Below are 14,184 nucleotides of genomic sequence, written 5' to 3' on the forward strand. Positions count from 1 at the left end.
ACAGGAAGGATTTTGGTGTCCTAACAAAACCATTCTTTAAAAATCAAACTCCACTACAACAAAGATAAACTGTTAAAACATTTTTTTTTTCCTAGAAAAAGACCCAGGAACACCAGAACCAAACAAGTGAGGATACTTATGTACACAAATTTCATGAATGATCAGCATAAACATACTGATTCTGAGCAGTCATATCAGAAAGTGAAAGCAGGATCATTGTCAGAAATGTTCATCATAACCACAAAGCTAGATGGCACATTGATATTCACTATGTGATACAAGAACTTGTTCCACTTGAAAACAACAACCTTACAACTATGCAATTCAGAATCACATTTCTGCAGACATACATACATACATACATATACCAAGGCTTTTTCCCCCTTCCAAGGGAGGTAGCCACAAAAGGAAAGGCATAAAAACACTCCCACCCATTTCACCCCTAAATACACTCCACACCCCTCCCACCCTTCCTCTCATCTGAGCACCTCCTGGATGACGGGTCATCCCTGCACCCTGCCCACCGCCCTGGGTCAGAAGCAGTGTCGCAAGACACAGTACATCCACAGCAAGGCCGCTTCATTTAATCGGCGACCCCCCCTCTCCGTCCCCCTTTGCATATAAGGAGAGGACGGGGAGAAATCCCTTCGGGCTGCGTCAAAATTTACTCACACATACTACCCCACCCCCCACCCCCCCGCCTATTCCTCCTCATGTCGTCACAACATCATCCATATACAACCATTCTCCACTCACCTCTGTCTTCCGTCCTCTCCCTTCCTTCCTCAACAGACATTCCCCTCTTCCCCAAAGCCCCCTTCACCCCATCCATCCACCTCATCCTAGGACGTCCCCTCATGTTCACTCCCTCCACATCTGCCTTCCATACCTCTTTTACTAGTCTTTCGTCACTCATTCTTTCCATGTGTCCAAACCATCCTAATATTCTTTCATCAACCCTCTCTCCCAAATCCTTTTTCACCCCTGTTCTCCTCCTCACCTCCTCATTTCTCACTCTATCTAGCCTAGTAACCCCCACCATACTTCTCAGACACCTCATCTCAAACACATTCAAACTCCTTCTCTCTTCTTCTCTTATGTTCCACGTTTCTGCCCCATACAGTGCTGTTGGCACAATCACTCCTTCATACAGTCTCCTCTTCGCATCCATTCCCAAATGTCCATTTCTCATTACACTCTTTAAACCACCAAGGCATTTACTCGCTTCTCTCAATCTACATTCTACCTCCACCTTCACTCCACCTTTTCCTGCTACACTTGCACCCAAGTATCTAAAACTATCCACTTCCTCCAGTCGCTCTCCCTTAATGTTCACTTCCAGTCTACTGCCACTTTCACCCCTTGTACATCTCATCACCTTACTTTTACCCACATTTATCTTTAGCTTTCTTCTATCACATACTCTCCCAAACTCTGCCACCAGCTTCCTCAATCCCTCCTCTGACCCTGCCACAAGCGCAGTGTCGTCCGCAAACAACAGCTGGCTCACCTCCCACTTTTCTCCATTTTCTTTAACCATCTCCAATCCCTGACTCACTACCCTAGCATTCACCTCTCGCACCACCCCATCTGCAGACACATTTGAGAAAAGGATATGGAATTCTGTGTCAAGAGAACTAAATCTTGCGCCACTTGCAGATTTGCATGATAAATTCCACTGAAATATGAAAGCTTCAAATCCATCTCCCCTCATCCTCCACCACCACCCCAGTTGAATATCACAGAACTCCTCTCTCCATGAGAGCAAGGCAGCACCTCCTCACAACGGACTATTTGAGGCCTGAGTATAACAGTATGAAAGGAGGGCAAGCTAACCTTCATCCTAAGGTACTGAGATGGGATAGATGGTGTGGTCTTTTGGTGTGGGTATCTAAACTCAGCCACCACCTTTATACAATGGATGAGGCCATTGGTATATAATTAAACACCAACATCTGCACTTCTCTAACTAAATTACAGGGCCACAGGTCTCCATCATAGAGAATATATGACAAACATGCATACCTATTCTACTACCTAATGCTTAAAACTAGAGGAGTGTTTTAATAAAAACATATAAAATATCAACCTATTCTAATGTCTATGTTGTAAACCTAAATGTAACACTACAATGGTAACCATGTACATCTTTGAGAACAAACTCTGTTAGGTAGTGTTAACCAATCATGCTCTACCCTGTCAAATTTGTATTTCATGACAGAATAATCAATATAAAAAGCCTTCTGGTAGATTGTGTGAATGATATTTCATAATTCAAGTATGTCTATGTTTATCAAAATAAACACTATATGAGGACGGAGCCTTTGTTAGTACAGTAAAATTCCTTTTATTTGACCTTCAAACAACTGACTCGTCCAAACATCCGACTTTTTTCTTCAATGTCCCAAGTTGGATAAAAGTTGAATTTGTCCAAACATCCAACCATCAAGTGATTGTTTACTTGTTGCTCTCGCCACTACCGACTCATGGCTCTCAGGTCGGCTGTTATTTTCGCGTGCATTTCAGCATTTGTTTATGTTTGGCCTTAGGTGGTTATTTCTCCTCAACTCTGCATTGTTTATTGTCCTTTGTATCGTAAATAGAGTAAAAATGTCTCAAACCAATGAGTTTTTTATTTATTTATTTACTTTTTTGGTGTGCATCCAAATATCCGACTTTTCCAAACATCCGATCTAGGGTAGGTCCCACCAAGGTCGGATAAAAGGAATTTTACTGTATAACATTTCACTTGTTATAGCTTTTTCAAGTACATGTGATGCGAGATGCGAGTGGATTAGAGGGCTCTTGCACAGAACTAGTGTTTATTTTGATAGACTTATCCACAACTGCCACTTTCATACTTCTATGTTCAAAACACTTGCAATCTTTATACATCAAAATACATCAAACTTCCATACCTTTGGTTTTTGAGTTGTTCCACATCATGTCCATCATTCTCATTTCATTTCTTGGATGATGTAACATTTCACCTCCCTTTTTATCACCTTTGCCTCCCTCTTCACCCTTTTTGAGATCTTTTAATTCACCATTTCTCTTCTTCCACAGGTTCTTGATAGCTTTATCAACATCTGGAAATAAAAAATAAAGACAAATAGAAATATAATATGTACCATGTACATCTTTACAACTATCAGAACATATACCATGTCTGGGGTATTGAATGCATGTTACTGTGGGGTTAAAAGCTGCTCAGTAGCATGTAACTGATACTTTAGGGTCTATATGGGGTACCCCTATAGACCAGAGCCACACATCATTTCATTTGTGATGAAGGAAATCTCTATTCATAGAGAAATTATGTTACTTTATTACAAGTATAATGCGACTGTCTCTCCATTATGCTGTCCCACCATTCTTAATACTGTCCTGGCCCACTTCTCTGAATATTCATTTCCTTTTTTGCTGAACCCTGTGGTAGGGGAGAAGAATACTGCCACCAAGTGTTCCCACTTGAGTTGTAAAAGGCGACAAAAATGGGATGGGGATAGGACTAGGCATCCTACTCTCTGTAGCCCCAAAGGGGACATTCCTAAAAAAGCAAAGGCATACGAGGGCCTGGGAGAAGTTTTCCAACCAGAACCCAAAAGTTTGGGTTTTTTAATGTGGAGTGATGTGGTACAGATGAGAGTAAAAGGTAAGAGATAGGCAGTATGATGAATGTGTTGGCACTGAGTGAAACCAAGTTGACAGGGAGGGGCGAGTTTCGGTTTAGGAGTGTAGTTGGGAGGCTGTCAGGAATGAAGAGAGGATGATGGAGAAAAGGGGTGGCTATTCTAGTAAGTGTAGAGATAGGTAAGTGTGTGTGGTGGAGTGGAAGGAGGTCTCTTCAAAGTTAATGTGGATGAAGGTGAAACTAGGGAGATGTGGGTCTTTGTAAGTACATATGGGCCTGGTAGTAAAAAGAGTGTAGAGGAAACAGAGGCTTTTTGGATAGACTTAAATAAGTGCATAGAGGATTTAGGGGGAAATGTCAATGTCATGGTATTGGGAGATCTCAATGCTAGGGTAGGAGACAAACCAATTAACTGATTGGTTGGGAAGTGTGGTGCGCCAGGAAAAAATTGTAGTGGAGAGTTGAAGGAGATACGTCTAGAGAGTTGATGATAGCAAACAATGTTTAGGAAAAAGTCAAGCATAAGTACACATGAGAGAGGGTGGTGAATGGAAGGGTGGTAGATTGGGCTTTGATGGACTACAAAGGATTACAAAGGCGGAGCATACCGACAGGAGACCTTTTGATCCATATCTAGGTCGGATGCGAAAAAAAAATCATATTAATAATAAAATAATAAATAAAAACTATAATAATGTAAATAACAAATAAAATACATAAATAAATGCATAGGTATAGTTGAATAATAAACAAACAGGTAAATAGTAAATAATAATAAATTGACATATAACTAATAATAAATGAAAACCAGACAGACAAAAGATAACAAAACAAAAACAAATAATATAAGATAAATTATAATCATTACATCATCTTACTTAGGTGTTTATCTAAATGATTCTTAAAGCTTCAAACTGAACTACATTGCACTACCTGTGCAGGAAGTTTATTCCATTCATTAACTACATGGTTGGCAAAGTTGTTTCTACCCACTTCCAAATTGAATCTATTTCCGGACAGTTTGAGACCATTGTTTCTTGTCTGATGATGGAGAAAAGTGGTAACCAGGAAAAGAATAGGAAGGATTCTGGATGTATGTGATTTTACGGGAGAGACTGGGGGAATATCAGATCCTTTTCTGGCGGAAGGTAAGTTGAAAGTGGAGGATAGATGGAGAAAAAGGAAAAGGACAGAAGGTAAGGAGGTGCTTAGATTAAACTGCTTAAATGAGAAAGAAAATGAGTACAAGAAGCTGAGAGAAGAGTGGGAGTGAGTGAAGAATAGAATTAGGAGTAGAGGAGGAATGTGGATGTTTCAAGGAGGGAGTCACAAGGTGTGCAAAGATGGTTTGTGGAAGGAGGATAGGAGGAAATAGAAGGAAGGGTTGGCATCCAAGAATCTTAAAGGAAATTAAAAATGAGATTGTTGTTCCATTAGAAATTATTTTCAAGAAATCCATCATATCCGGAGATGTCCCAAGAGAATGGAAGCTAGCTAACGTTACTCCCATATTCAAAAAAGGTGACAAAAAGAAACCAAATAACTATAGGCCTATAAGTTTGACTTCAATCGTAGGAAAAATTATGGAAACTATCATCAGAGATGCTATCGAACATCATTTAGAAAGCAACCGTTTGATAAATGATAGCCAGCATGGTTTCAGACGGAAACGTTCTTGCGTGACTAACTCGAATTCTACAACACAGTTATCTCGAATTATGACAAAAGAAACAATATAGATTTAATATACCTAGACTTTGCAAAAGCTTTTGATACCGTCCCACACGAAAGACTAATTACTAAATTAGCTTTACATGGAATAAGTGGTAGCCTATTAGGTTGGACTAGTAATTGGTTGAATGGTCAAAAACAGAGTTGTTTTAAATGGAAAACTTCTAGATGGAAAAATGTTACAAGTGGAGTTCCTCAGGGTTCTGTTCTTGGGCCACTTTTATTCATAGTATATATAAATGATATAGACCATGGACTAAAATCTACTATTTCCAAATTTGCTGATGATACAAAACTGTGCGGAGTGGCAAATGATCACTCAAACCAATTAGATATTTAAGAAGATTTGGATAAATTACAGCAATGGTCTGAAAAGTGGCTAATGAAATTTAACACAAGTAAATGCAAGGTAATGCACATAGGTAAAAATAACAGTAAGTACGATTACAAGTTATTTGGAAATTTGTTAACAAAAGTGGATAGTGAAAAAGATCTCAGCGTAATTATCAGTAACGACCTCAAATCATCCAAGCAGTGTATTTCAGCCTCTGAGAAAGCAAATAAGATTCTAGGACTCATTGCGCAATCTTTTTATTTCAAAAGTCCATCACTCATTAACAAGCTATATAAATCGTTAGTTCGTCCACATTTGGAATATGCTGTTTCTGTATGGTCACCGAATCTCATTAAAGACATTGACAGACTGGAAAAAGTACAACGGCGAGCCACAAAACTGATTCCAAATATAAAAAATAAATCATATGAAAATCGACTAAAACATATGAATCTGTTTTCCCTAAAAAAGTGTAGACTCAGAGGTGACTTGATACAGGTCTTTAAGATTCTAAAGGGAATTGACATCAAAAGTGACAACATTTTCACATTTAATGAGAATCAGACAAGAAACAATGGTCTCAAACTGTCCGGAAATAGATTCAATTTGGAAGTAGGTAGAAACAACTTTGCCAACCGTGTAGTTAATGAATGGAATAAACTTCCTGCACAGGTACTGCAATGTAGTTCAGTTCGAAGCTTTAACCCCTTCCATACGGTGCCGCACACGTAGGCGTCATGGGGAGCGAGTGTATTCACGAGGCTGCCATATCGGCGTCTTGATTATATTTATTGTAGTCGCCCCTCCATAATGACACTCTTTCTAATTCTTTTGTAATCGCATTTTCTATGGTTATCAAAATTCACGGGTGAAGAGAGAACGATCGATATAAGCGGTGACTATATTTTATGATGCGAGTATTATTACGACACGTCGTACGGCTGGCATTGGCTGCTGCCACCGAGATCTAAGTCCATGACGCCTACGTGTGCGGCACCGTATGGAAGGGGTTAAGAATCATTTAGATAAACACCTAAGCAAGATGCTGTAATGATTATCGTTTATTTTGTATTATTTGTTTTTGTTTTGTTATCATTTGTCTGTCTGATTTTCATTTATTATTAGTTATATGTCAATTTATTATTATTTACTATTTACCTGTTTGTTTATTATTTAACTATACCTATGGGAGGGGTGTGGAGTGTATTTAGGGATGAAATGGGTGGGAGTGTTTTTATGCCTTTCCCTTTTTGGCTACCTCCCTTGGAAGGGGGAAAAGCCTTGGTATATGTATGTATGTATGTACATTATTATAGTTTTTATTTTTATTTTTTTCGCATCCGACCTAGATATGGACCAAAAGGTCTCCTGTCGGCATGCTCCGCCTTTGTAATCCTTTGTAATCAATAAAAAGATGTTTTGGAAGGAAAACAGGAGAGGAAAGGAGGCGAATCAAGCAGAGAAGAAAAGGTAAAAGGTGTAGATGGAGAGATGATGATGGAAGAGACGGCAGTACACGGAAGATGGGAAGAATATTTTAGGGAGTTGATGAATGTGAAGGAGGAGGGAAAGGTAGCTGCAGTGGGATGTGCTAAGAAAATGACAGTGATGAATGAGTAAAATGGAGAAATAAAAAAAGGTGAGGTGAAAGCAGTTATCAAAATGATGGCAGTGGGTAAGGCACCTGGGTTAGATGGGCTTCATGCAATGTCTAAAAAAAAGGAGGTACAGTGATAGTGGACTGACTGGTGAGGTTGTTTAATGTTTGTCTACATGAAGGTAGAGTGCTGGAGGATTGGAGGAGAGCATATATAGTTCTGCTTTACAAGGGAAAGGGGGACAAGTGTGAATGTAGTAGTTTCTGAGAGATCAGTTTGTTGAGTGTAGCTGGGAAGGCTTACAAGAGGGTTTTGGTTGAGAGGATTAGGAGAGGAACAGAGGAACAGTGTGATTTTAGGATAGGCAGAGGTTGTGTGGATCACACTTTTGTGGTAAAGCAGATATGTGAGAAAGCTTTAGGAAAAGGTAAGGATGTTTTTTGGGCCTTTATACATACAAATACCAAGGGCTTTTTTCCCCTTACAAGGGAGGTAGCCAAAGTCATAAGCATTAATCCATATCCATTTCATCCCCACATACTCCACTCCCATTCACCATCTCTTCCTCCCTCTTTTCTTGGCTCTTCCTGGATGACAGGTCATCCTTGCATCTCTCCCATTGCCATGGGTCAGAAGCAATGCAGCAAGACACAGCACATCAACAGCAAGGCCACTTCATTTAACTGGTAACCCCTCTCTCTCCGTCCTTTCATGCAGAAAAAGAGATAGGGAAAAATCCCTTAGGGCTGCATTAAAATATCATCACACATACGCCCTCATCCCCCCATCCCCCCACCTACTCCCATGCATCACAGCATCATCCATTCACAACCATTCTCCACTCAACCCTATCTTGTCTTCTCCCTTTCTCAACAGACATCCCCCACTTTCCCAATGCCCCTTTTACCCCCTCCATCCATCTCATCCTTCCTTGCCCCCTCATGTTCACATCTTCCACCTCTGCATTCCACATCTCTTTTACTAATCTTTCTTCACTCATTATTTCCATGTATCTAAACCATCCCAATAATCTTTCATCACCCCTATCTCCCAATTCCTTTTCCACCTCCACTCTCCTCACCTCATTTCTCACTCTATCCAACCCAGTAACCCCAACCATACTTCTCAGGTATTTCATCTCACATTTACACTCTTCCTCCCTTTTGTTCCATGTTTCTGCCCCATACAGTGCTGTTGGCACAACCACCTCTTAGAATCTATTTCTCTTTACATTTTTTCTCCCCCAAAGGTACTTATTTACTTTTGTCGATCTAAATTCTATCTTCACCTCCACTCCTCCCTTTCCTGCAATGTGCCCTCAGGTATCTAAAGATATCCACTTCCCCCAGCCTCTCTTCCTTAACAATCTATTCCAATTTGCTGCCATCCTCTCCCCTTGTACATCTCATCACATTACTTTTACCCATATTTACCTTTAACTTCCTCCTCTCTCACACCTCCAAAAAACTATATAAAAAGTATACAAAAAGTATATAACATAAATATAATATATTTTGGTATGCAATATAAAGTATATATTGCATTACTCAGTAGCTTCATGACAGATTGCTAACATTTGTGAGCATTTTTCACTTTTTCCAATAAGGGTGCGAGCATTTGTTGTGTGAGCACATGTCTTGCCAGCATTTGATGTGGAACTGGTAGGAGTGTAGGGGGTCAGGATGGTGCACATTTTTTTTTTCAGCCAGTTTGTGCAACAGTGCAGGGAGTTGCGGGATTATGGGTCGGAGTTTATTGCCGGGCTTATGGGGATGATGAATTGATGGGTGGTGGGTATTTTCAATGATGACTCCTAGAGGCTGACTCTTCCTTGTGGCTGACTTCTCCCGAGTTTACCACAGCCAACTCCTCCCTACGGCCAATTTCCCATTTTCCTTCCCAGCTATTTTCCTTCCCAACTACACTCAACTGATATTTGAAAATTACCACGCTCACATTTTTCCCCTTTAAAGTGGAACACAATCAATTTACCAAGGGCTTTTTTCCCCTTACAAGGTGGGTAGCCAAGTCAAAAGTTAAGTACCCACTCCCACCCATTTCACTCCCATCCACCTCCCTTTCTTCCCTCTCCTCTTAGCTCCTCTTGGATGACATGTCATCCTTATATCCCACCCACTGCCCTGAGTCAAAAGCAATGCAAAAGTGGAACACAAAAAATACACATAACACACAAAATAAAAACACAAAAATAAACTTACATTTAAAGCCTTTCCCTTGCATTTCCATGATCCCAGATACACCTTCTAAATCCATTGGGTGTCCTCTTCTGTGAGCTTCTGTTATGGTTACAACCATATATGCTGCTTCTTTAGTTAAGCGAGGAAAATCCCCAAGTATATCCTTAGGTGCCAATTCCAGATGCTAGTCACAAAAAATAAATAAATAAATAAACATATAATCATAATAATAATAATAATAAATTCATAAACTAAGTAAAATGCATACATAAATATATATCACACACACACACACACATACATATACCAAAGGCTATTTAACCCCTACAAGGAAAGTGGCCAAGTCAAAGCACACACACATACACAATTAGCACCCTTTTAAACTAAATTGGGCTTCACCAATAAATCAACCCATTATTCAAATTAGTTTGAATCCCTATAGTATTTAGTGTCATCCATGGAATATATTTGTCTTAAGAACATAAGAATGAGACTGTGAAGGACCATAAGGCCTACACTAGGCTGCACTCTCCTTTGCCCAAGCAGTGTGACGGGGAATAAGGAAATAGGAGGGATACTAAATGGGTTTTAAATGTGTATGAAGTGTGCTGCTTTTATTTGGCTTCCACTCGCTTCCGTAAAGAGGAACAGCCATTTGATATATATGGTACAGGAGGACCTTGGTTCTCAAACATCTCACAAGTTGAACAAATTAGTTCTTGAACCAAAAAAGGTTTTATATTTTTTTGCTTCTGTAGTCAACCAAAATATCATTCAAGACCAACCAAAACAGAGAAAAATAGAAAATGGAGTGAAATTTAGTTTTGTGGAAAAAATATCAACCTGATAATGATGTATACAATAGAACAATACACTTGTTTTGGTCCTCAACCAAATCGATTCTGGAATAGTTTTGTAGAATGGATTGTGGTCCAGAGCAGAAGTTTTACTGTATCTCTATCTATATACAAAAAGCCTCTTCTCCCTTATAAATTTTAGTTTCCACATAAATACAATATCTATTGATTTTGAACTCCTATTCCTTGCAGTGACAATGTAACAACCAAGCCATCAAATTCATCACATGTTCATACCTCTCAGACCTCTTACTTTCAAATATGTTACCTCTTACTAATACACAACAGCATACCCTTTGCCAACAAAAGAAACTAAACTAATAGTAACTGACACCACAACAGAAATAACCATAACAACAATCCAATCAAGAAAACAACTTACATCGAAAATATTTTTTTTAAGAATACCACCATGAGATTCTTAAGGTGGTTTTTAAAAAAAATTCCTCATATAAATCTTTCCCTTCCAAGGATTTATATAAGATTTATATAAGGAAATATTATATCTTTTTAAGAATACCACCATAAGTATGCAACCAGAATGGAAAGTCTTATCTTTTTCTGCATGTGGGGTTGGGTTTTTTTTTTTTTTTTTTTTTTTTTTTGCCGATTAAATGAAGCGGCCTTACTGTGGATGTGTTGTGTCTTGTTGCACTGCTTCTGACCCAGGGCAGTGGGCGAGATACAGGGATGACCTGTCATCCAGGAGGAGACAAGATAAGAGGGAGGGAAGGATGGTGAATGGGAGTGGAGTATGTGGGGGATGAAATGGGTGGGATTGGATTTATGCCTTTTGACTTTAACTACCTCCCTTGTATGGGGGTGGGAAAATCCTTGGAGGTCAAGGGACTAGGGAAGTTAGTGACATAGTTTGGGGAGGTGTGTGAAAGAAGAAAGTTGAAGATAAATGTGGATAAAAGTAAAGTGATGAGATGTACAAGCAGAGAGGATGGCAGCAAATTGGAAGTGAGCATTAAGGGAGAAAGACTGGAAGTAAATAGCTTTAAATACTTGGGGGACAAATGTGGCAGGAAAGGGAGGAGTGGAGGTGGAGGTAGAATGTAGATTGAGAGAAGCAATCAGGGATTAAAAAGTGTAATGAAAAATAGACATTTGGGAATGGATGCTAAGAGGAGATTATATGAAGACATAATTGTGCCAACAGCATTGTATGGGGCAGAAACATGGAACATAAGAGAGAAAGAGTTTAAAATGTGTTTGAAATGAAATGCCTGAGAAGTATGGTAAGGATTACTAGACTGGATAGAGTGAGAAATATGGAGGTGATGAGGAAAACAGGGTAGAAAGGGAATTTGGAGATCGAGTGGATGAAAGAGTATTGGGATTGTTTGGACACATGAAAAGAATGAGTGAAGAAAGATTAGTAAAAGATATGTGGAAGGCAGAGGTGGAAGGAGTGAACATGAGGGGGCGACCAAGGATGAGATCAATGGATGGGATAAAAGGGGCATTGGGAAAGAAGGGGATGTCTGTTGAGGAAGGAAGGGAGCAGGCAGAAGATTGGGGTGAGTGAAGAATGGTTGTGTATGGATGATGCTGTGATGCATGGAAGGGAGTGGATGGGGGGATGAGGGAGTATGTGTGAATGATATTTTGACACAGTCCGAAAAGATTTCTCCCCATCTTCTCTTTTTCTGCATGAGAGAACAGAGAAGGGGGGTTCACCAATTAAATGAAACGGCCTTGCTGTGGATGTGCTGTGTCTTGCTGCACTTCTTCTGACCCAGGGCAATGAGTGAGATGCAGGGATGACCCGTCATCCAGGAAGAGCCAAGAAAAGAGGGAGGGTGGGAGGGGTGGTGAATAGGAGTGAAGTGGGTGGGGATGAAAAGGGTGGGAGTGTAATCATGCCTTTTGACTTTGGCTACTTCTCTTGTAAGGGAGGAAAAGGCCTTGGCATATGTACATATGTACAAATAAAATTTCTGACCAAGTGGGTTAGGGCATCGCTACTTGCAGTGGACATCAAGATGATAGTAGTTGAAACCCTGCCATTAGCAAGTTGGACCAAGGGCATGGTTCATTAAATTCCACATTACAAAGTCCTTATGAGGGGGAAAAAAAGCCTTTGGTATATGTATGTAATGTACAAAGTCCTCTATAAGGGACACCATCTTAGCCTCATGATAGCTGGAGTTTTGTGACATTAAACCAAATCATCAATAGCTAATAAACTATTCACAATATGTTTTGTTTTGTTTTTTTTCAAGAAATGAGATCTGTGAAGGATATGTACATACATACATACATATACCAAGGCTTTTTCCCCCTTACAAGGGGGGTAGCCAAAAAGAAAAAGGCATAAAATCATTCCCACCCATTCCATCCCTGAATACACTCCACACCCCTCCACCCTCCCTCTTATCTTAGCACCTCCTGAATCACGGGTCATCCCTGCACCTTGTCCACTGCCCTGGGTCAGAAGCAGTGTCACAAGACACAGCACATCCACAGCAAGGCCGCTTCATTAAATCGGCGACCACCCCTCTCCGTCCCCCCATTGCATAAAATGAGAGGATGGGGAGAAATCCCTTCGGGCTGTGTCAAATTTTGCTCACACATACTACCTCACCCCCTGCCCATTCCACCTCATGCAATCACAACATCATCCATATACAACCATTCTCCATTCACCCCTCTCTTCTGTCCTCTCCCGTCCTTCCTCAACAGACATTCCCCTCTTCCCCAAAGCCCCCTTCACCCCATCCATCCACCTCATCCTAGGACGTCCCCTCATCTTCACTCCCTCCACATCTGCCTTCCACATCTCTTTTACTAGTCTTTCTTCACCCATTCTTTCCATGTGTCCAAACCATCCTAATATTCTTTCATCAACCCTATCTCCCAGCTCCTTTTCCACCCCTGTTCTCCTCCTCACCTCCTCATTTCTCACCCTATCTAGCCTAGTAACCCCCATCATACTTCTCAGACACCTCATCTCAAACACATTCAAACTCCTTCTCTCTTCTTCTCTTATGTTCCATGTTTCTGCCCCATACAGTGCTGTTGGCACAATCACTCCTTCATACAGTCTCCTCTTAGCATCCATTCCCAAATGTCTATTCCTCATTACACTCTTTAATCCACCAAGGCATTTACTCACTTCTCTCAATCTACATTTCTACCTCCACTTTCACTCCACCTTTCCCTCCCACATTTGCACCCAAGTATCTAAAACTATCCACTTCCTCCAGTCACTCTCCCTTAATGCTCACTTCCAGTCTACTGCCACTTTCACCCCTTGTACATCTCATCACCTTACTTTTACCCACATTTATCTTTAGCTTTCTTCTATCACATACTCTCCCAAACTCTGCCACCAACTTCCTCAATCCCTCCTCCGATCCTGCCACAAGTGCAGTGTCGTCAGCAAACAACAGCTGGCTCACCTCCCACTTTTCTCCATTTTCTTTAACCATCTCCAATCCCTTGCCCACTACCCTTGCATTTACCTCTCGCACTACCCCATCCATGTATAAGTTCAACAGCCAGGGCAACATAACGCATCCTTGATGAAGTCCCACCTTTACCTCGAACCACTCACTCTCTCCATTTCCAATCCTGACACAAGCTCTACTACATACATACATATACCAAGGCTTTTTCCCCCTTCCAAGGGAGGTAGCCACAAAAGGAAAGGCATAAAAACACTCCCACCCATTTCATCCCTAAATACACTCCACACCCCTCCCACCCTTCCTCTCATCTGAGCACCTCCTGGATGACGGGTCATCCCTGCACCCTGCCCACCGCCCTGGGTCAGAAGCAGTGTCGCAAGACACAGTACATCCACAGCAAGGCTGCTTCATTT

General features: G+C 40.7%; 1 protein-coding gene across 9 annotated transcripts in view; it reads right to left on the reverse strand.

The window, feature by feature from the left end:
• The window catches only part of LOC143035043 (uncharacterized), a 47,036-nt gene that overhangs the window by 5,917 nt on the left and 26,935 nt on the right, over nt 1-14,184 (reverse strand). For all 9 annotated transcript variants that reach the window (XM_076201503.1, XM_076201499.1, XM_076201498.1 and 6 more), the window contains exons 7-8: nt 9,517-9,679; nt 2,919-3,089 (exon numbers count right to left, since the gene is read on the reverse strand). In XM_076201503.1, coding sequence (XP_076057618.1) covers nt 2,919-3,089; nt 9,517-9,679 — 334 coding nt within the window. The remainder of the gene's footprint in view (nt 1-2,918; nt 3,090-9,516; nt 9,680-14,184) is intronic.

Source organism: Oratosquilla oratoria, chromosome 18, assembly GCF_046742065.1.
Source record: "Oratosquilla oratoria isolate Oo_2021 chromosome 18, ASM4674206v1, whole genome shotgun sequence".
In the NCBI taxonomy this organism is placed as follows: Eukaryota; Metazoa; Arthropoda; class Malacostraca; order Stomatopoda; family Squillidae; genus Oratosquilla; species Oratosquilla oratoria.